The sequence below is a fragment of the Nipponia nippon genome, unplaced genomic scaffold (genome assembly GCF_047370975.1).
Source record: "Nipponia nippon isolate SJK-2023a ecotype South Korea unplaced genomic scaffold, ASM4737097v1 scaffold_4, whole genome shotgun sequence".
In the NCBI taxonomy this organism is placed as follows: domain Eukaryota; kingdom Metazoa; phylum Chordata; class Aves; order Pelecaniformes; family Threskiornithidae; genus Nipponia; species Nipponia nippon.
Window position 1 is genome coordinate 110533294 of NW_028262358.1, and position 23503 is coordinate 110556796.

At 45.3% G+C, this 23503-nt stretch overlaps 1 protein-coding gene and 1 long non-coding RNA gene across 4 annotated transcripts; one reads left to right on the forward strand and one right to left on the reverse strand.

The window, feature by feature from the left end:
* Positions 1-178: 178 nt before the first annotated feature.
* On the reverse strand, positions 179-3593 carry LOC148053469 (uncharacterized). The gene is made up of 4 exons (XR_015708258.1): positions 3462-3593; positions 3175-3362; positions 1439-1526; positions 179-880 (listed from the first exon to the last, which is right to left on the reverse strand). It is a non-coding gene; the product is annotated as an uncharacterized LOC148053469 (long non-coding RNA).
* On the forward strand, positions 2917-23186 carry ATP6V1C2 (ATPase H+ transporting V1 subunit C2). Of its 3 annotated transcripts, none has more exons than XM_087774855.1 (13): positions 2917-3026; positions 3845-4003; positions 5569-5636; positions 10225-10310; positions 15077-15171; positions 15870-15961; positions 18215-18313; positions 19404-19472; positions 20423-20515; positions 20936-21029; positions 21336-21433; positions 21843-21972; positions 22807-23186. In XM_087774855.1, the coding sequence occupies exons 2-13, from the start codon at positions 3875-3877 to the stop codon at positions 22900-22902; spliced, it is 1149 nt and encodes a 382-aa protein (XP_087630981.1). In that variant the 5' UTR covers positions 2917-3026; positions 3845-3874; the 3' UTR covers positions 22903-23186. The 3 variants fall into 3 exon arrangements, with proteins under 3 accessions (XP_087630981.1, XP_087630982.1, XP_087630983.1); XM_087774856.1 differs by having other exon boundaries at positions 2934-3026; positions 3786-4003; XM_087774857.1 differs by lacking the exon at positions 2917-3026 and adding an exon at positions 3563-3689 and having other exon boundaries at positions 3786-4003.
* The last annotated feature ends 317 nt before the right edge of the window (positions 23187-23503 follow it).

Sequence of the window (23503 nt, forward strand, 5' to 3'; positions counted from 1 at the left end):
CCTTTCACGTTCAGTGTACAAAAGTAAATAGATGCAATTCATCAGGAAGGTTCTGCTGCACTTCACAGTACAAAGAGAGTGAGTAACCAATATTCTTTAACATAATTAAGAAATAGATACACGCTAAGGAATTACGATAAAGTAGTTTGCACACTAATCTTAAAAGTACACAGAAAAATGTTTTGAATAGTATTTTATTATCCATTATCAAGTTATTTAAGAGTTCCTTCATTGAAATATTTTAGACTATAATTTTACATACATTGCTACAATAATAATAAAACACTCACAGGATTAGGAAATAGGATTTTTAAAGATTCTTTTTAAGCAGAGGGGAAAAAACCCCACACATTAATAGAAGACTAAACAAGTAATGCACGTAATAGATGTATAAAATGTTTTACAGAGAACTACAGCTCTCTCTTTTGCTGTTCTGCAAGCTTAAAACATAAGCTTTCCCATTAGTACCAGTGTCATAATTGTCTAGGTAATTAATTTCGGTTATCTGTTAGAGAAATTTGCCTTGGTAGACACTTCAAGTAGGATATTTCAGTGCTCTTAATGACTGTTTGGAGGCAGAGTTTTGCTCCTTGGTGTGGCATCTGAAGAAATACTCATAAACACAGAGAGAGGCAAAGTCACAGAAAGGTTCATTGCATTGATGGATCAAAGGGAGCAGAAAGACACATGACGATCACGAGGGAATTAGCTTCGCGATCACATGGCAGAACGCGCAGCACCAGCCAGGGAAATGGCAGGGGAGACATGAGCCGTCATAGCTGTGTTACCACCAGGGCATGGAGCACACTCTCCATATCCCATGGTGTGTGGTTGCTGCATGCTCCTCCCCTCCTCCACCTTCACTGCTGCTTCATCCAGCCTAAAATAATGTGTAACGGGGGAAAAAAAAGATTTAAAAGTCACAGTAAAACTAGAAAATGTGATAATAGAAAACATTCAACAGCACATCGCTTAGGCATTAACATCAAGTTTCCTTGATAATTTTCTATTAATAAGTTAAGTTGCAAAATATTTTCTGCTTTAATAAAAGTAACCAAAGCAAATGATTCTATATGAAAAATAAGAAACAGAAAAGTGACATTGCTGCAATAAAAACATTTAGGGAGGAAACAACATATATTGTAGAATCTAGACAACTGCTCAGCTTGGATTTTCCCTTATTCACTAATAATATGCATACGTACAGAAGCATCCCCAACAGCTAGTGCCACTGCAGCAAGTAACATTTCTCGTCTGTTAACACTAGTGTCAGCTGACACAATTCTAAATTTAAGAAGCTTATGAGAATGTAACATTCCTAAAAGTAATCATGCAAAGCATTTCCATGGCTTGAGACTGCAGCAAGGATCCAGTGAAAACTGTACTTGGTTTAAGCAGGGAAAGAACTGCCTTATCTAGGTGATGAGGTTTCCTGTACCTTTCAGACCACTAGTCTGTGGGTAGAGTTATACGATGCACATACTCGAACATCAGCTAATTCTGTTTTCAGTATTAAAATGTATAGTCTAAAGAAACAAAAAAATGGAAGATTAGACAATAATCACTATTTCTATGAATGCCATCACACACATCAATATGTTAGGCCTTTTGCATAACTTCTGGAAAGTCCTTTGTTGTGCCCTAGGGGACACCAGGATTGAAAAGAACTAGAATAATTGCAGTTATGGACACCGAGTGTTTAATTAGCCTAGAAAGGAAAAGGAATAAATCAAAACAAGAAAGCAAATATCCCCATAGAGTAGTTATTTCAGCTACAGATCTTCTCAGTGTCTTTTTCTGGAGAGCTTTCAGTAGAGACTCTCCTCCTCCACACATGTATTGCTTTTTTATCTATCACTAAAAACGTTAAAGAGAAGCAAAGGAAGATGAATCCTTGGCTAATCTAAAGAGTTTATAAGTTTAGAGTCTAGGACTTTGACCTGTACGTTAGCTACCTAACGCATGATTTAGATGGAACAGTCCGAGTCCACGACTGTCTTCCATCAGCTGCTTCTACCTCGTGCTGGAGGTACTTACACCCGTTAGGGGTCTTCATTTAAGGTTCCTGGAGGTGTCAAGAGCTCTGCTTCTGTGCACGACCAGACCTGCCTGGCCCCAGCAACTCAAATCCTCTCAGTTTAGGACAGATCATGTGGAAAACCAAGAGCATCCTTCTGTTTAATTTCTTGTGGGGCTTCATTTACATTTGATACACAGAAACATGAGCAAAAAATGCACTGTCTTTTGAAGAAAACAAAACAGTAATAGGAGAGATTTGCCTAAGTGCAGTATGGTAGTATAGGGATTAGACTATGAAAATGAGAACTGGGTGCTTTCTGTGAGGGGGTGAAATTCCCACTCGCAGAGATGCCGCTCAAAGGCAGGTACTGGAAGTGTTTAGACTCCTTTCCTTCAGAGCACGTCTGGTTTAGAAGGATGTGCAGAACATTGCTCCACATGAGCTACGAAACACTCCGAATATCTTAAGCAAACTTAAGGCCACGTAAGGCAAACTCAAGACTTCGTGAGGACCAAAAGGCACAGCTGTATTCTACCAAGGAAGGAGCATCACCAGGGGAGGAAGCATTGCTACCTTGCTTACCTGCACCGCTTGAGTACTGGCTAAATAAAGCACCCAGGGAAGTCCCAGAAGCAAGAGTTTCATAAAAGTTTCTTTAATTATTCCAAAACCTTCAGGCTTGCTGAAGGCAGTCGGCGTTTAACGAAAACAAATGGCCTCTGCGTTATTTTTGCGAGTTTAGAAGACAGCAAAGAGATGAAAAGCTGCGAGAGTCACAGCTGCTACCGGCTTTTAAGGGCGCAGCCCCGAGCGGGAGCCTCCACCCCCCGCACCCACCCGCGCCCCTTCCCCGCGGCTCCAGCGCTCCCGCCGCTGCCGGCCCGCCCGCCCCGCCCCGCCCCGCCCCCCTCACCCCGGCCGCCTCACCGAGCATGTCCGCGCTCGCCCCGCCGGCCCCGCCGTCGCCGGGCGGGCAGCAGCGTGGCGGGAGAGGCGGCTCGGGCAGGTAAGGCAGCGGGCAGGGCGCCGGCAGCGTCCCCCCGCCACCCGCCCGCGGTGGCCTGGCCCCGGGGCGCGGGAAGGGCCGGGCAGCGGCCGGGCCCCGCCGGGGGCTGCGTGAGGGGCAGGCGTCAAACCTCCCCCGACCCAGGCACCTGAGAGCAGGGGCGGGCCGGGAGCGGGGAGAGCCGTCGGAGAGGAGCGGGAGGTGTCCGTGTGGCTTCTGCCTCCCGCTGCCCTGCTCGGTGGCGCCCTGACGCTGTCCCCCGCGGGTCGGTGGCGTTCTGCCCGTGCCCGCTCGGTCTGCCGCGGCCCCCCTTCCTCCGGCTCCTTCCCACCCAACCTGTGAAGAGAAAGGAATGTTCTGTCCCACCACTGGCATCCGTGGCAGCTTATGCGTTGAGCAGAAGTCTTCTTACATCTTGTTTTCAGCTTTGCCTACCAGTGTCCGAAAATCTGAGAGACGATATTTATCAAGCAGAAATCCTTAATTACGTTTGGACGGTTCGGTGAAGTCCCCAAACTCCTGAACGGAGACTGGACTTAGAGCGCCAGGCGAATGGAGCAGGCTGGGAGGGAGGAGGAAGCTTCGTTTCTCCGCTCAGAAACTGGGTGGGACAACCCTGAGAAAGGAGGAACGGCCGCGCTCTGTCCTGACCTTCTGGAGAAGGTCATGCTCCATTTCAGCCTGAGACACAGGGCTGACTCACTGTCCTCGTGTTTCTGAAAAAAATCATTAATCTGTTCTAACTTCTTCTGCTCTTAGGGAAGAGCCCGTTTTGTGCGGCGCTCTGTTAGCCGCTTACCTGCTTTGTGTGTCTACAGTGACCAGGAGCGAAGGGAAAATATTAGATCATGTCGGAGTTCTGGCTAATTTCTGCCCCGGGAGATAAAACAAATCTGCAGGCATGGGAGAGGATGAACACGGTGACGTCTAAATCCAACCTGTCCAGCAACAGCAAATTCCATATTCCAGACTTAAAGGTAAATGAGGAAGGGGTTTGTGTATGGGCGATACAGCAGCATTAGCCAGGGCTAAAGACTTGTGGAATAAATGTAGGATATATCTTTTGGGATAATATGCAGAGAGTAGAAGATTGCAGTCGGGGAATGAGTTGTGTTCAGTCAGCTGAAAATTGATCAGAGAGAAAAGAAGTCATTGTGCTTGAAGCTGACCTTCCCATTGGAAGGATAGATGTATAAGGAGTGAAGATGACCAGTTAAATAACTAATCTATTGCATTCAATGTACCTTTTGCTCCCAGTCATGAAAGTCATACAGCATCGTACGTCTTGGATCGCTAATGCAAAGGGAGTAGCTAAGTATCTCGAACCGCGCCAGTAAGACTGCTGACAGGGAAAACAGTGCTATAATATATGTTACTCCTTGGGAAATTGATGTATGTGTGTATTCAGCTACATTACCCAGCTTCATATCATCATATAAATAGGGAGAGTATTAATCCAGACTTTTTTTATACCTTTGCATTATTTAATCCTTATTTTACAAGATCTGCACCTTATTTTTATTTCATTTGTGGCTTTGAAAAATCCAAATATGCTGCATTAAAGTCAATGGAGTTACCACAGACGTAGAACTGGGTTCCTTGGGGAGTTGCCATAACCCATCCCTTAACGAAGCTACTCTTAGTGCATCCAGGATCTGGCTTTAATCCAAAAAGATGATTAAGTTATAACTTGAGCTATCCCAATTACATAAGGATGCAAGTAAAAGGGGAACGTGGCCTGTTCTCAAGTAATAACCTACTGAATTGTCACATGAATGTTTCAGGCTGGGAATGTTGCTTTTTGCCTGTGCACCTGAGATTGATAAGATTTTTACCATCTATGGGCCTTATGCAGCCAGTGTTGGTGCGAGTCCACGAATGTCAAAGGAAATAAAGCATTTGCAGCATCTGAAGATGCAACCAGCCCATTAATACTCTGCTAATTTTTCTACGTAAAATTTGTTCCTTCTCCTTCAGCTTGACCCTTCATAATGTTGAACTCGCAACATTACAAGAAAATGTTCAGCAATATATTGCAATACCATAAACATAAGATTATGACTGTGACAGAGTCATACAAAAAGCAGATGTTGGTCTTGGAGGAAATGGCTTTGTGAGAGCCTTAGTCTTTGGTAATAGCAAAGAACGCAAAGAGAGACACCTTTTTGAATAAGTGCTGCTTCCCTTGGTTTGCTCAATACATCAGATTTGTTTGTATGTATATTGTGTGCATTTCTAGTCACTATTTTATCACGTAAAAGACCAGTCTATGCTACTTGATGATATGGGAATGAAAACAGGAAGGAAGACATTGACGTGTAATCTTGAGACTACACATCCATTTTTTCCTTTATTGGAAAAGGCTTTTTATGCCCTAGGTCTCAGATAAAGGAATTGCTACTTTTTTCCACTAAGTAAATAAAGTTCTGCCAAACTATTGAATTCACAAGTGCTAAATACAAGTCGGTGTCCCTAAGACTCTGCCAACAGAAGCCTTAGACAAACTTGTGCATCTTTCACCTACTTCTCATCTTTTGCGCAGGTGGGGACACTGGATGCTCTTGTTGGTCTGTCAGATGAGTTGGGAAAACTTGATAGCTTTGCTGAAAGGTAAAATAGATCTTATTTACTACCTACAAATGAGAAACAGACATTGTTTTTATGGGACGGTATGTCCTTGTGTTCACCCCGGGCTGGCTCAGTTCAGCCCGGACTACAACTGAGCTAATGTGGATAGGCTTTGTTTAACCCTTGCGTTGATTGTCATGGAGTCATCACAAAGAAAGGACCATTCCTTTAAATTTGGATTAATTAAGTCAGTGATAGTTTTGTCTGCGCAGCAATCTGTTTGAGTGGCAGTGCTAGGGAAGCTGTTTCTCAAAGGGAAACTACTAAAAATGTTCTTTTTTTTTTTTTTTTTTTAAAAAGAACATCATCCCACCCCATCCAGAAGCTTAAATTAACAAAACGGCATTTGGAGAACATGAAGCCCTCCCTGATCTTATTTTCCCAGAATATTTCTCTTGAGCCTTCTGCCTCTTTTCAACCAAATAGAGGAGTTCTAAGGAATAAGTTCTTCCGAATGAAATCCGGAGCTCTCCCTCGCCGACTTGTAAACTCCTTGAAAATCAGAATATTGACTTGCATTCTATCAAATCTGCTTACTCAAAGACTCACATGATCTCGTTGCTGATCATTGCCCAAATTGCCTTTTGGGCCAAACTGACCTGGGTGTACAAAGAATAATAAGTATAGCAAGCTGAGAAAATGCCAGGTTGTAAGATACTTCATGGGATGAAGTAGACTTTGTTGTTGAGGCCTCTGGTTCGTATTGCAGAGATTCTTCATGAGGTGGGGATAGGGCCAAATATGGGCAGAGACGGTGCCAATAACTGCTATCTCTTCCAATGGAAGGTGTCTCCAGTCAGGGCAGCAGATAGGCAAGCAACTGGGCAATCTGGGTTTGAGGGCTGCCAAAAATAATACAGAACTGATTTTCAGAAGGGCTTAGCTAATTCCCAGCTCTGTGAAGAATTAGGACTTCTGAAAAGCCGTCTGTAGGATCCGTGTAAGATCATGGTGGCTAATTTTAAGTGAAATGTCAGTATGAGCTTCCTAGGCACACTGTCTCCTTCCGTTACCTTTGTCTTAACTGGACAACATGGTACAGCTCCTTCTTCAAGCTGAATGCCGCTTTACTCCGCTAATTGTCCCTTTAATGCCAGTAATGACACTTACCATATGACATGCTATAGGCACCGAGCAAAGGGGTCAGTGAGGCCCTTCCATCATAACCTACTGAGGTAAGGACTCTTCCTATTCGTCTTGTTTGCCTATCCAGATAGGTAATCAAGAAGGATCAACGAGATATAAAAATAAGAAAAATGTGTTAAAAAATAAGGAAAATGCATTAGAGTAGAGTAATAGCAGAGAATAAGCAACACAGATCAAGTCCCACAAGGACGTGCAAAAGCATTTTACATTAAATAAATGCCCAGGCTTTTGAGTCTAGATTGCGATTCAAGGGTTAAAATGCCAAGTGCTTGCACTTCGTTGAAGTAAATGGCATCCAGAGGGTTACAAGCCTGTTCAAATGACCTGAGCATTTATGTTCCTGCTCCTCTGAAACAGCTACCTGCTGAACTGTTGCTAGATAAACACAACTGCCGGTAAAGCCAGGCAGCGCAAACCTGTCAGCGCTGCCTCCTGCCAGGACAGCAGAGAAGGGGCAGGAGTTTGCAGGATCTATTGTTTCCATATACTTTTATTATTTATTTACGCAGGGAGGCAGAGTGTTTTTCCATGTCACTGTGTGGTAGTGTGGAGCTCTCTCAAGCTGATGATCCCCTCGGTCACTCTTACCTGGGGGTTCTCCTGAGTCCTCGGTCGGCGGAGCATTTTGCAGCGGCCTCAGATTGCGGGGCTTTTGTTTCCTGCAGTGTTTTGAAGGTCTAGCTGGCAGCACCCTTTAATACACAGTGTCGTTTAAAGAGTGTTAGACTTTTTTTTTTTTTTTGAAAGTAGTTGCAGCAGTTTCAGAAGCAAAATGTGAGAGTCTTCCAAGCCATAATACTAGGCTAAATGGAGTTATTCTCTTCACAGGTTTCTATTATTACTTCTCGAGGCAGTTTAGCTGAAACCCTCTCCTTCTATAATGCATCATCTGAGCATGATATTTGCTCACGGTGGGATTCATCTCATCTAAAGGCAGAGGTTTAAGGGCTGAATGTGAAAGCTGCTCACTGTGGGATGTCACTATAGTTGATGGGCTCCTCTGGGGGTCTGATTCCTCTTGCTTGCCTGAGACATCAGTGGCGTGCAGGGTGTGTGTTCTGTCTTCGCACGGGAATGTATTGGATGACTGAATCCCACTTGCGTTTCACAGCATGCACGGCAAGGCACAGAGACTAAGCTGGGACTGGAGAACATTGCTCTGGCCCTGCTGCCTGCAGGGACCCTGGGGTGTGTGGGCTGGAAGGGACCCAAGCCCTGCCTGGGCAGCTAGGACTGTTGGGTGCACCAGAGCACATACCTGTCCCACCGTCTATACCTATGGAGAGAGACCAGAGCTAACTCTCCCAGCCATCAGGTTAGCTCCCAGCTGCACTCAACAGTAACAAAAGCAGCTCAGGCCCTTGGGAAAGCTGCTGGTTTATACACTTTCCTCTTGGCTGCTCTCTCCGTTATGCCTTTAGCCTCCTGCTATACTGTTCTTGCCAACTGGGCTGGAGTCCTGTCTTGTTCCAAGTTCCTTTGGGCTCCCTGGACATCATGAAGGGGCTGAAAACCAGCTGCGTCTACAAGCTGAAAATTGCAGAGGTGCTTGGCAGTGTCGCAGCTGATGGGGAACCGCTTTGTGGGTCCCTGCACCCTCCCCACAGCCCGAGTGTGGGCAACACGCGGTGTTCTCCAGCAACACTCAGCTGGCACCGGGCCCCCAAGGGGCTGCAGCCAGATGGTGCAAAACTGTGCAGCCCTAAGAGGCACATCCAGCCTAACCTTGAACATTTCCAGGGATGGGACATCCACAACCTCTCTGGGCAACCTGTTCCAGTGCCTCACCACCTTCATCATAAAGAATTTCTTCCTTATGTCCAATCTAAATCTACCCTCTTTCAGTTTAAAACTGTTGCCCCTTGTCCTGTCACTATAGGCACTGGTAAAAAGTCTCCATCCTTCTTAGTGGTGGACTTGGCAGTGTTAGGTTAACGGTTGGACTTGATGATCTTAAAGGTGTTTTCCAACCTTAACAATTCTATGATTCTTATAAGCCCCCTTTATATATTGAAAGGCTGCAATAAGGTCTTTTCTTCTCCAGGCTGAATGACCCCAAACAGCAGGAATTATGACTACAGCATTCTTGGCAGCATCAGCAATCTCAGATTTTTCCTCCCCATCACAGGACTGGAAAACCTTTCCAAAGCCTGTGAGTTTCTTCACAGGAACGGGGAAAGAGGGAATCTTTACCTCTGTGAATTACTGCTTTTAAATGGCCCGTATAACTGCTTTGCAGCACATCAAAGAAAATCCTTTTCTCTGATGCTCTCATGGTATCTGTACCTGGCCTGAAGTCCCTTTCCTGGACTGTTGACAGCCACAGGCTGTCACAAGACACGTTGTCCAAACTCTGCAGGTGCCCTTTCAGTCTCCAGCTCATCTGCAGCTGCAGTACTCTCCCCTCTGTAAGGAAAGAAAGGGAGCAGAAGCCTGGCATTATGCTCCACTGCATGTCACCACGCCAAGGATTATGTCCGCTTCACATCTCTGCCAATTTCATGATCAGGCAGCTACTTTTTAGCTATTGCTTTTTTTTTTTTTTTTTTTTTTTTTTTTTTTTTCCCCTCTCTTTTCACAAGATGTAGTCAGCCTGGAATGGTTAGGGAACTGAAGGCCAAATTCTGTGAATACTTCTGAGTACAGAAGGATACTAGAATAACCAGAAAGGCTCTTGGCCTGCATGAGATAGGTACGTTGACTAGGACCAGGAGCATCTACTGCTGGAGGGACTTGATGAATCCATTTTTTAAAATAAGCAGAAAATAAGTAACTGTGTGGAGACAATGTTCTCCAGGAGGGGTTCTGTTCAATTCACTGCTCTGAATTGGGCAGAAGGAGGATTTGAATCTAGTTCTCCCACGCCTTAAAGGAGCATCTTGTCCCCCATGCTAAAGAGAAGAGAGAGAAAGGGTCCGCTAAAGAAGAGGAATAAGAAGGAAATTCTCCATGTCAAACAAGAGAACATTGCCGTTTTCCCCTGCGTACTTTGTAAGAACCTTATCTCAGTAAGCCCTAAGGGTTTATTTAGCATCCCATGGAACAGATTTTCAGCCAGTGTTAGTCTGTATGTAGCTTCTTGTTCCCCCATCACCTTTGGAGTTTTAAACATGGGTTTCTTGCCTTCTGGTTTCTGCTATGACTATCATGAGTGTACAGAAGACGGAATCTTGATCTTCTGGAAGTCTAGAGCACTGGGGAGATGATATTACCTATGTGTTTGTGGAGATTAGTGTATTTAGAAACAAGGCATTTAGTTCTGCAATATGCCATAGGTTGTTTATCATCATTTGAATTTCAAATTAACCTGCCTTGCTTCAGAAGCATTTCATTTGGGCATCTTCATGTTTATCAGATCATTGTGGCAACTGTTTTATATTCATTTTGTTTCTTCACTAACAAAGCTTCTCTTGTTACACCTAAGCATAATAAAGAAAATAGCCCAGTACATAGGAGAAGTTATGGAAGACTCAAAAGATAAAGTCCAGGAAAATCTTCTGGCCAATGGAGGTAGGTGCTGTGAATGTGGATATTTTAATGCATTGATGCTGTCTGTGTTTGCTTTAGAATATGAACATACAGAATTGAAACACACATTAGAAAGGACAACCATCAGCAACATTTTTTAAGACCACATCTAGCCTGCTCCCATTTTTCTCAAAGTTAGCAGAAGCTTTATCCAGCACCAGCTTTGCTTCCTGGGCAGTGTTCAGCGTCTAGTACTGAACTAGTTTCTAACACCAGAGCTGTGGAGTGAAGAGGAAAGCAGGAGACATCCTTCTTCACTCCTAAAATGACCTAGCAGCCTTCTGTGCCCCTTATGGGCTTGATCTCTTACAGGCAGCTAGATCTCACTCTGTATGGCTGCATGACATCTGTCAGTGATCTGTTAGTGATTTGCGTTCCCTCCTGCAGTGCTGGGATAGATCACGTTGCTAACTGTGGATTTCTGACATCACAGGTGGATGTGTGAGGCAACAGCTCCAAAACATGGCGCCGGGGCTGTGCTCGCAAGGTTGTGCCAGGGGCCGGCTGGCCATGCACGTGCTACTCCTGTTAGGGGAAATGCCCTTCGGTTGTGTCCTGCCCTGGCTGGCAGCAGTTGTGTGGCAGAGAAGGAGACCGGGCAGTGATGGCAGGGGCACTTCTGACATGCCAGGGGGCCGTGGGAGCCCACTACCTTACTGTATGCTCCCCTGCGGCATCTCTAAGTAGTCAATATGGTGTTTTTATAACCTCCGTGAACTTATTTCCCCCTTTATTATCTAGTATGATACCCAAGGCCCTGAAGGGAGCCTGTGTCAAGGACAAATTAACATTTAGAAACTGATGGCTCCTAGAACTCTGCATGTTTTGTTAGACCCTCTGTGTGTTTCAGAGCAAATTCCTTCCCAGCTATAAAAGAAAATGCTAATTACATTTTTGTAATGTAATGTAAAAAAAAATGCTAATTACAGTCTTGTAGAATTACGCTTTTAAATACACTAACAGTGCACACTCCATCACCCTTTGTCTGCAATGTTGTACTTCAGATCTGTATGAGTAAAGGATGGGGAGGAAGTTCTTTTAGAAATGTCCTCCTTGCGTGACATAAGACTGGCAACTGCTTGACAAGTACAATAATCCTGCTTACTGTGTTTCAGGGCTAAAGGATAAAATGAAATGTCTCAAAAGTATGTTGGGGACTGATGATTGCAGTGTTGTTACAAGCATGCGTTTGTGTGTATTAGTGCTAGAGACAAGTCTTGGTCTGGTTGTAGAGATACAGTGATCAGGTTACGATGGATTTCTCAAGTAACAACCTCGTAGCTTGATCACGATATCCCTATGACTTGAGAAACAACAGGTTTCACTTATTTCCTTTGTTTCCTCTTTTTATACCATTTTCCTTTCCTATCAGCCCTGCACATGTTGTAATAGAAGGATGTGGAAATTACTTGTATGTGTTACTAATTTCTGTCCTCTGTCTGGATTTGGTCATCCAAACAAATCATATTAAACTAGGACATTCACCTTTCCAAGATTATTGACTGCATCTTAAAAAATTGAGTCGGCTTTAGTATATGAGGATACCCCTAATATGTTCCAGTGTCATTCTTCATAAGCAGCAGCAACTTTGCCGTACGAATTCTTCTTCCTTCCCTTTCTGGTTAGCAAAAGGGCCCTAAAGTTGAAGACTTCCTTGAGGTCGTGAAATCAGAAACAAAATTATAAGACACGACTTCTTGCTGCATGGTCCTGTTTCAGGCTATTAGACCATCCCAACTCAAATTTTAAGTTACGCTATGCAAGTTTTCTGATTTTTATCTCAGTTGTATATGTTCCTGACAGCAGTTTGGTCCATGAACTGATGAAGATAGTGCCTGTGTGTCTAACAATTGGTTAGATTTGTGTGAAGAAAAATGCAAAGTACTGGAAAATACAGTGCTTTTAGTTAAGTGAAGACACACACTACTTTCCAGTGGGCAATAGTTGGAAGCAGCCACATGGAGTTATCTCTCTTACAGAAGGAGAACGTGTGTTTGTGTAATAAAGGGAATTTTAGTATATCACAACAGCAGGAAATGCTTTCTTGCTTGTGACAGAATAAAAAATGGGAAATGTAAGTAAAGCTTTTCTTCAAAGATTCGGACCAAATCCTCTTCCATTTATAGTAATGTTAAGCCCATATGAATTTTAAAATTTGGTAAGTGGTGGAATAACTCCATTCTTTTTAAGGAGCTCAAACCAAAGCAAAATGGGGAGCGTAATAATTTTGAAGAATTAAATGTTTTGAAGGGAAAGTGTTCACCGTTGCCTCTTAGAGCTGGGTGAATAAATCAGAGTTAGGAGAGATTCAGGCTGTGGGGTTCCTGGGCAGCTGCGAGCACGTTGGGGTAGGTAGGAAGCATCTCTCCTGGATGGGCAGCTATATGAAGTCTTTCAGAAGTGACTTGTCAGGTTCCATAAATGAGGGGTGCCATTCCAGGAGCATCAGGGTGCTTGGACTGCTTGGCATTTTGAGCTCCATTCTGCTAGTGTGTTCACAGTAGTTTGTGCCATCCCCAAAACCAGGCTGCTTAACGAAACTGCACCAGTGCCGGAGCACTGCTCAGGAGTGAACTTGTAAAATGGGCTGAGAACTGATGCTGTGCTTAACTGCCTAACATTTGAATTCTGCTGAGATTCAAGGAATGCGAGGATAGAAAGGGCATGTGTAGGTCTTCAGCGAACTTTCATATCTCCTCAGCTCTAAATAGGTCAGTGTCTGTCTTTAAAGAGCCTGTGAATACACTGTTCCTCTGCACAGCCCAGTAATACCATGCTCTTTGCACGTTTCATTCCCACTGAATTTAGGAAAGTCTAAGCAAGAAAGCTTGGAAGAGAGGCAGTAGGATGAAATCCTTGTGTCACGTACTCCATGCTGAAAATGCTCCGTGAACTTTGTCGCTCAAGTATTTTTTACCTCCCTGCCTTCTCCCCAGCGACCATGAGCAAGCACTGCTGGAGAACTGCGCAGGCAGGAGCTGTGTCAGGCAGGAGCTCTCCCTGCCTTCTGCAGTGTTGCCCCCTTCCCACACGCTCCCTGTGCAGGAGAATTTGCTGATTCCTGATCAGACCTTAGCAGGAAGGGCTGGATCTTTGCCTCGTGACTCCTGTCCACTGAATGTGGGTGAGGTTGACACAGCTGTGGTTTTCAAAGAAAGAGGGGGAGAACACCATCATGCCAGTGCTCTCCGCCTCCGAGGCAGTTTATCCATTGATAAGAAGCCTGTTTCCTCCTAACATAAGACTTCCCATGCTTTGGAAATCTAATAGGGTAAACTGACTCTGTTGTGGGGTGAGAGAAGCCCATGGAAAGGATAGCGCTCTCCTGCCAAGGGTATTCAGTATCACTCGAGACAGGGGAGTACCCTCAGCCTGGTAGTATGGCAATTACACAACTTCTCACATTCCTTCTCATGCATCTCAGTCCATAAAGTTTTCCCCACACCCTGGAAGTCTAGCCCACAAGAAATTGCGCTCAAACCTTGCTCTGGGAATGAAGGAACTCTCTGGACAAGGCAGCAAAGAGCACTGAACAGCCCCAGTGTGCCTCCGCTTTTACTTGGCACCTTGAGCTTGTTTTGCTCCCCATCTCCCCAGTGCAGCTTCCCAGATTTTTGTCATGTTTACCCCCCTGGTCTGGAAGAAAGCCCACCCTGCAGGTGACAGTGCCTCTGGCTGCTTTGTCTAGGCACCGAGACCCTGCCTGCTGCCTTCCTCCAGCCTCCCTAACCTGCAGGGGCGCAGTCCCAGCCCCGCTGCTTGTTGTGGCAGGATGCGTGACTTCTTATCGCATCCCATAAAGTTGCTGAAGAACACTATGTAGGGGCATGCTTGGTATCCTAAGGGCTCTCAGGACTCAGCTTAGGCAAAGAGCTGTCTGATTTCCTGAGCTGCTAGAGGAGAATTCTTTTATCTGGTACCATAACGTACCAAGCCTTAATGTTTTCTGATGTTAAGGAGCCTTGGTCTTCAGAGTGAAACAGCATGATCCTGTTCTAGGAGCTGGGTACCATACGTGTCATCTCCCCTTGATTCTGGGAAGAAGTCTTGGCTTCCCGTGGTCCCAGGGTGCCTCGTTTTGGGGGGTTGCATGCACAGGGCTTTGCTGTGAATTTCTGTTGTTGGACGCTGTGACTGGATTTATCCATTTAGAGAAATACTGCATGGCTTTGTGTGAGATGGGGTGCTCTTTGTGCAAAGTCAGTGAGAAATTCCCCATCGCACCTGAATTTGTTTGATTTCTAGTGAGCACTGGACTGAATCACAGAGAAGTCACGTCAGCTACGCTCTTAGTATCTTGGATCAGACTCTCCCTGAGTATTACTGCTGGTCCTGGGCACAAAGTATTTTTCTGATAGCTCTTGCCGGGATTAAATTCAGGCATATTGCAGTAATCAAGATTGAGGTTACGTGAAGCTGTTTCTGCTATAAAGAAGAATGGCTGCACATTGCTGTGTCCTGCTGATACAGCTAATTTTACAGTAATGCTTGTTCTGTACTATTAGGTGTAATGCAGAAAAGATTTCTGGTTCTATTTCTAAGTTTGGGGATGTGCAGAAAGATGATTAGATTGGGCATATGATCTGTGCGGATTTGATCTAGATCGAATTTCTCTGAGGTGGGCTTCTGGTTCATACCCATCGCTAATGTTAATCAAAATTATACCTAGGCTATAGTGGAGACTACTACCCAAACTTTGATCTGCCATCTGGTAAGCGTCTGCTTTAATGCATCTCTCTGCGTTTCAGTTGACCTAATTAGCTACCTGACACGGTTTGAATGGGACATGGCCAAATATCCCATAAAGCAGCCACTGAAGAATATATCAGAAGCATTAGCAAAGGTAAATTGTACTCTGAATTTTAAGAAGATGTCAGCATGGGGAAACATGTCTTTTTGGCAGTTTTTGTTTCTTCCTCTCATGGCAGTCAGTGAGAGCTTTGCCTTTGGTTTGGGCAGGAACGAGCTCAGAAGCACACACTCTGCACTGAAACATCGATATTATTTTAATTTCTACTGTAATAATAATGATACATGTATTTAAACCTACAGAGTCTGTAAATATATGGCACTTTACCAAATGTACTAGAATATATTGTCATGGTTTCTGCACTTTAATCCCCTTCATTGTAGTATTTTATTGCTTTTATATACTGCCATATTATTCTCCATTTCGGAGTTCTTTTGTGAAACTGTTGGCCTGACAGTAAATCAAACACATTGCAGGCTGGATGAATTATTTACACTGTCAGCCCATTGAGGAAGGTGTGATGTGTTGTTCAATATAGATAACAAATGAAACCGTGAACTTGCTCCTTAGGTACAGTTGTGACACAGACAGCAACAGCTAACTGAATCTGACTTTCTGCAGAGGCCTTTGCCACGGGGGAGCTCTGACACCGGCTCCCCCTTGCCCACAGTCAGGTGGTTTTACGAGGGGCTGACAGCTGGGTCCTTGCATTAAGGTGCAGAGGCGGCGGGAGGGGGGTGAGGACAGCACCTCAAGCACTGAGTTGACTCACTTTTTTTACTTTGTTTTAGCAAGTGACTCAAATAGAAGCAGACCTGAAGACCCGATCAGCTGCATACAACAACATTAAAGGAAATTTGCAAAGCTTGGAGAAAAAAACTGTGTAAGTATAGCACATGCCTGTTCACATCTGGAATGCTGCATGGCTGAACTGAGGACAGTGCATGCTCACACCCATTGCTGTGCTGTCGACCATGTCTGTTCTGGTGGGAACAAATGTTTCTGGCTTTGGGGCCTGCTGAGCACCTACAGACCCAGTGAAAGCTGGGGGGGAGCTGGTGTGATCAGCATGTCTCGAAATCAGTTTGGGGAGATTGCAGTTCCTAATAGGATTTTATTGGCAGTGTGAGCAGAGAGTCTTGGAAAGAGTCAAAACCAGATGCACTGTATTGTTCTGATGAAATTTCAGGGAGTCAGAAATTAGATGAGCTGGGTCAACCGGTGGATTCCTTTGCAAGGCAGAGCTGTTTCCCATGTTCTGAACAGCATTTGCAGAGCTCCCATAGGAAACAGGTCTGTCTTGTTTGTTCCCGCACCTCTCCAGCATCCCATTTACATTTTTCTTTTCTTTGTTTCATTCTGTTGGACCAGGTAGTGCCCTGTCAGGGCTTCCCAAATGTTCTCTCTCCTGTCTTCAACTGCTTATGGTCTTTACCTATGTCAATGCTGATACCTGGATTTTTTTCCAGGGTATCACTGGGGAGAACAGTAAATTCCAGTAAACAGTAAATTTAAAGCAATTTAGATAATGCTATGCAAGCCCTCGCCCAACAAATGCTCGTATGTGCCACTCTTTCCTACTCAGGCCCCTTGCTCTGGGCACAGGACACAGGTAGTAGGTCCTTGCCTTCCTGGCACTGCAGCCAGCCAGGCTGGCAGCCTGCCTAGAAACCAGCCTTTACTCAAGGAAGATACTCACAGGAGCTCAAACCAAACCCCAGGGTGGCTGGAATTTTGTTCTGAATGTGGAGCTAAAATAAGCATGCCTGGCACCAACTCCACCGAATCCAACCAGAAACCACAGAAAAAATACTTCTAGGTGGTGGTTCAGAATGAGTTTGTCAAAAAAACGCTATCCCTCATGGAGACCTGCTCAAGATGGGGACTGCAGTGTCCACGAGGGTCAGCAGAGCCATATCACAGTTACATCTCCCTCTCTCTCTGCTGAGTTCCTGGCACTGGCCTGTGCTTCCAGCTTGGTGTAGACAGTGTTAGACACATTTGTCTCAGGCTGTGTGCATGTGGATAATCATGGGCGGGAGGGAGAAGGGGAAATTAGCTCCCATTTCCCTGTTCTTGGCACTGTTCGCATTCCCAGCCCACTCCTGCAGCATCTCTCCAGCTTCCGCATCAGCTTTGAGCACCTGGAGAGAGGCAGAAGCTCTGTGTGGGGAACATGAGCAGTGCCAGGCCTCCGGCAAGGTGATGAGGGAGGAGAATGGAGATCTTGTGTCCAGGTCGATCTTCCTCTCACCACCCTGTCCACCTTTAAATGCTGGCATCTCTGGTGTCAACCAGTGCCAGCTAGCCTGGGTTGAACAAACATCTAGAAGATGTTACTGGCCAGTTAATTAATGTTTAGACTGGCACAGTGGACCTCAAACCGAAAACTAGTGGTTTAGGTCCTTCTTCACTCCTGCCCAGTGACAGAGAGGGCAGCTGCTCTCCTCCCATACACACCTAGTGCCTATCAGCCATGCCCGGCCAGCCCCAGCCATCTACACTTCCTAGGTGTGCAGCACTAGTGGGACTTAACGTGATCAAGTGGGCTTAGACTGCGAAGAGACCCCCTCCTGCAGCTCCCGCCTGCGCACGAGCCTGCTGCTCCCGCTGTCGTTCAGCTGGAGGTGTCTGTGTGCTTGTCCATGGCAGTCCAGGTGTGCCAGGGTTGCTGTGGTGGCTTAGGTCCATACTAGCATTGCTTGCTCTGACTGCAGCATGGTCACACAGGCAGCTCAACAGGCAGCCTTGAGAAGGCAGGTGCCTCCTGCAAGGTGCGGCAGTGACTGGGAGCGGGGTGGTAACTTCAGGTGTGCAATTCCCAAGCATCTACAACCTTACTGTAGAAACAATAGCAACAGAATGGTGTCATTTCACTTAAAGGGCATAAACTAGCCTAGTGCTAGTCACCAATATTCTGCCATTAGTATTAGTTGCTTTTTTATTCTTTTTAGTTGCAGTAATAATAACTAAAAGACCATTTTAGAAGTGTAGACATGTCCTTTAGCCACCTCCTTCCTGGCCTTCTTCTACCCCAGTATACACTATTAGCAACTATACCCACAGCACAATACCTCCAGTGTGCTGCTGCTGGGTTCCTGCTAATGTTATTTTTTCTCTGTCTTCTTCACCGTAGGGGAAATCTGCTGACTCGGACCCTAGCAGACATCGTGCATAAAGAAGACTTTGTTCTGAATTCCGAGTATCTTATCACGCTGCTCGTCGTGGTGCCAAAGTAAGGCAATAGTGCGTGCACGCGCGCTCAATGTGGCATTGAGTTTCAGGCCCAAGCGCCGGATCCAGGCGATACTGGGTCAGGCTGGGGCAGCTCATCAGTGCCGTGGCTGGGGCACGGGTGGAGCTGTCGGCAAAGAGAAAGAACAGCTTCCGCCAAGGGTGGTGCTGGCACAAAAGAAAAGAGACAAAAAGTGCTCTGAACTCTGAGCAGGACAGAAACGGGATGTAGGTTAACTGTTACAGAGTGGGTTCTCAAACAGCCTCCTAGTAGGAATAGTAAAAGTTAAAAAAAGAGAAAAACAGATTCTTACTTAGCTTAGCCAGTTTAAAAAGGAATTAGACCTGTCAAACTCAGAAGGCCACTGCTGGTTGTGTATTCGTAAGTACCTGCATGTAGGATGACTGCCATCACCATCAGTTGTGAAGTTACACGATGTCCTCAGAAGTCTACACAAAACTTTTCCTCTCTGGATAGCCCTGTCCCAACACACACGCATACAGTACCATCACTTTTCTGTCTGTGAAAACCATGTTACAAAAAGCTATCTGAAGTAAATTTGTTGAGTTTATTATCAGCACATTCTTTCAGATTCCCTCTATAAACAAACTTCTCGCTTTGCAAACTCTTACTGTCCCCTTGGCCCCTTTCTCCCAGTGCTGGCACTTGCCCTATTTGCAGTGTAGCACCAGATCAGCTCTGGGATTGCACATAGCAGATGTACCACACCTGCCCGTGGATCCGGGGCAGCTTGTGCAGGGGCCCTGGAGCGTGGGACGCTGTGTGGCAGCCTGGAAGTACGTGCCAAAAGCCACTATCTTCCCACCATCAGCTTCCTGCTCTGGGCCCTTCCTCGTGCCAAGAGCCAAAGTGAGGATTGAGGGTGCGGCGCTGAGGGAAACATCTCCCTAGCTGGTGACTAGGAGAGGAAAGGGTAGGAAAGGCGTAATGTGTTTTAATCACATAACCCAGCACGAAGAGCTCCAACCCTTCTACCCTAAGCCATTAGCTTAATTAACTATATTTATCGACACATTTGCTTTCTAGTATATAGTATTTATTACTGTGCTTTGTTTTGTGTTGCTCAAAGGTCAAGCTATGTACAGTGGCAGAAGACCTATGAATCCCTCTCCGATATGGTAGTGCCTCGCTCCACCAAGTAAGTGAAATTCCAAATAAAGGTCACTGTTTGTTTCAGAGGTCCCTGCCGTATTTCAGCCCCTCAAATTGCTGGATCCTGGAAGGAATCACTTGTCTAACGCATGGGCTCCATGTTAACATACAGATTTGCCCAATCTCATTTTCACTTGAAATCAGAAATTACTCTGTTGAAGGGAAGTACAGATGAAAGAAAAAAAAAATCGTCACTGTTTTTTTTTTTACAATTAGCTTGTTGTTCCTTTTTCCAGTAATGCAGTTCTTTCTACTTTCAACCAGGGCCTTTGCTTTTTGTGTAAAACAGACAAACAATTTGTTACAGTAATTCAGGCATAATTCAGACACATGCAATCACATACAATGTTATGGAAACTACTTTTTACAAAGATCAAATGTTATCTTTGCATCTTTAATTGCTTCCTGCTGTAGAACAGCATCATTCAGTGTACTGTCATTTGCATTAGCAAATGCCATAGTAATTTATCTTTTTACCTGGAGGAAAAAAATCCTTCCCAGGAGTTAAGTACACCACTGCTCAGCTCCCACAGACCATGAGGTCCAATCTAGGGCACAAGAGGTGACAGTGCTGCTATCCAAAATGGAAGAAGCAGAGAGCACAGAGAAAGAAGCAAGCTGTGTGCTACTGCCTGTCTCAAAAACACTCGTGCATGGAAAGTGGGGGAACATTACCAGGAAACATAGAGAAATCAGGCAGGCAGAACGTGTGTGTACTACGATGGGTTCAGGAACTTATCTCGTGGGAGTTTTACATTGGAGATCGTGTGGCTGGTGCTAGTGAAGTCCTTGTTCCCTACTTCAGTCACAGCAGTTCTTGACAAGCAGGGTGTTGTCCAGTACCATAAATGAAAAAAAGAACTGCAAAAGAGGAAGGTAAAGAAAGGATGGGGGATTTGCCATGTCAAATCCCAGCAGTGAATTTCCCTCCCACAGAATGATTGCTGAGGATGCAGACGGAGGACTCTTCACCGTGACGCTGTTTAGAAAAGTGATGGATGACTTCAAGGCTAAAGCCAGGGAGAACAGGTAAGAAGCGCTGAGTGCTAGGCAGGGCAGGCTAGCAAACAGATGATGAGGATAAGGTGAGGCTTGTTCTGTGTGCAGCACAGCTGAATCCATCACTGGTTTTTAGGACTTCTTTACTGTTTGGGCTGCTGCTGGCCCTGAAGCCACTGAGAAGGAGCTGTGGCAGCAGCACTGGCATACAGTGATCCTGTTTAAGCACCAAACTACGGATCCTGGAGTTGTCCTCCCTGCGCTCATGCTACTGACAGCAGGAAGCTTGCTTTCTGGGGGTGGCTTCAACTCCCACCCTCTGCATACTTTACCTGGTTAAACGGCTAGCAACTTTGAAACATCCCGTATCCGCTTCTCCAGAGGCAAAAGAAATGAGCGCGCATATTGCTTGGACTATGGCTTGTGAGAGCAAATCTCATTCAATTGTAGGTTCATGGTTCGAGAATTTTATTTTGATGAGAAGGAACTGAAATGTGAAAAGGAAGAGCTGATGAAATTAGCTTCCGATAAGAAACAACAATACGTAAGTAGCACATCAAGTCGATGGCCCCCATGACAACCTTTGCTACCAGCGTGCCGAAGCACCTCTCACTCAGAAATGGCTTTGTGGTTCCAACAGACTCCTGTGAGCCCCATTTAGCCCAGAAAACTGAGGCACAGGATAGATGACACAATTTGCCCGATGTTACTCAAGTTTCTGATAAACTGGGAGCCACTAACAGGCTGCCTGAGAATTATCTCGGCAGCCCACGATGGCTTCAGTGGTGGCAGCTCTGGAGCCGCTTCGCGCAGCGAGGGGATCACAGTACCGTTGTCTCTGTTCTCGTAGGGCCCGTTACTGCGCTGGCTGAAAGTGAACTTCAGCGAAGCATTTGTGGCTTGGATTCACGTGAAAGCATTGAGGGTTTTTGTTGAATCTGTCCTGAGGTAAGTGGGTAAACGTGCAGTGCCAGCAGAGATTCCTGTCGAAGTCAAAACGTACAGCTGTCTTCCTGGGGCAGTTCCTTCCTGGGAGGGAACAACCCCTACACATCACCCTCCAGAAGCTCACAGGAGACAATACAGATGACCACAAAAAAGGTGACATACAAAGTTGATGAAAAAAAGTTCTTTGGGGGCACTTACGGGGAAGCGGAAAACAGAATGACACTCTTTAGTTGATTTTTGGCTTTAAAAAGAGAATGCTTTCAGGTGAGGAGGCAGCACGCCACCAGTGAGGTGGCGCAGTGCAGTGCACAGTCAGCCAGCGTGCCGGGAGACCGAAGAGGGAGAAGGGCGGGAGCAGAAAGGTGAGCCCCTTTCCCGCAGGTGAGCGTCTCTGTCGATGTGTTTCAAGGTACGGCCTCCCAGTGAATTTCCAAGCAATGCTGCTGCAGCCAAATAGGAAGTCTGTAAAACGCCTGAGAGATGTCCTAAACGTGGTCTTCAAACACCTGGATGAAGTGGCAGCAGCAAGTATAATGGATGTACGTATTTGGACTACGGCTGCACGTGCTGTAGCTTGTCTCGGTGTGGCCAAATGAACACTTGCACAGTCCAGGGGCTAGAGCAAGCAGCTCCTCACACCTTGCCGTGCTGGGATCCCGGGATGCAGCTCTAATCCTTGGGGGTAACAGACTGGATCAGGGTAACAGGTAGGCTCAGACTATGCTGGAGATGCATAGAGATTGCTTACATTTTCCGTTGAAGCACCTGATGTTTTCAGCTACCAGACTGAAATAGGCCTGCTCAATTATGTCAGTTCCTCTAGGCAGAAAGCTTCAAGTCTTCTCTAAACATTCAGATCAACACAAGCAAGGAAAATGAATTCAGAGCTAAATGGTAGGACTGTGACACCGCCGTCCCCTGTAAAAGGCTGTCACTGACTTAAATACCTCAGCCTAGGACTTCAGCAAGCAGCAGTGCTTGCTTTCTCCCTCCCCACATCTTGAGTGCACAATCAATTTAGGATAAACCAATTAGGATAAACAAGCAGGCATTAAACCAGCAAGCATAAGATTCCCAGTGCACAAAGGGGGGAGAAAGAAATGAGTTGCTCTGGAGCTGAAGCACACAAAAATGCTACGATACACGTTCATGAAGTTGCAGCCAAGCACGCATTCTCAATGCTAGCTGCATTAGGCAGCCTGACACCACCAAGCAAACACCAGATTCTCAGTGGTGAATTCCTCATCTTAAGCAGAGCAAATACAAAACTCCATTCCACCTGCGGAAGAGGAGCGCAAAGGCAACCCGCTGTAGCTTGGAGCTCTGCGACTGTTTGTTTGCTGGCACTAAAGTCACACTCTTTCCTTTTGCAGCCTGGCATGGACATCCCTGGTTTGCAGCTGAGTAATCAAGAATACTATCCTTACGTCTATTTCAAGATTGACCTCAGTCTTCTTGACTGCAGTTAAGGAAAAATCGCTCAAGCTTCATCTATTCATTTTCAAGACCCTAATGTTACCGTAAATCTTTAGCTGCTGAAAGTCAAATTAAAATGCAGATGCTGTAGCAGGATAATTGCATAAGATCTTCCTACCACTTCCCGTAATTTTTACAAGTGACTTCAATATCTCTCGTTCATAGTTTTACAAAAACATATTTCAGAGGCAGCAGGTACTATGGTAGTATTTATTTTTTTGGTAAGTTACAAAGATGGAATATCTATTGGACTTGAAATAAAACAATTTAAAAAGTGTGGTGGCTAATGGATCTACTAGGTGTGCACACTCCTGTTTTTCTAACGAAGCAAACTTAAAAAAAACCAAACCAAACAGAAAAAGTAGAAAGCATCAGAGCAAAACCTGAAGTTTTTTTAGTTTTTTTAATTTAAAAAAAAGAAAAGCTTAAGAAGAAAGATTCTCAAAATTGCTGTGGAGCTTACTGCAGTATGACTTACAGTCCCAAGTACTCAAAGTTTAGTTTTTGCCAAGACATTTCAGTTAGAACAGCTCCGTTACATCTCATCTGCTGGGATGACTTGGAGTTGGAGCACAGCTCCTGCACCACATCAGC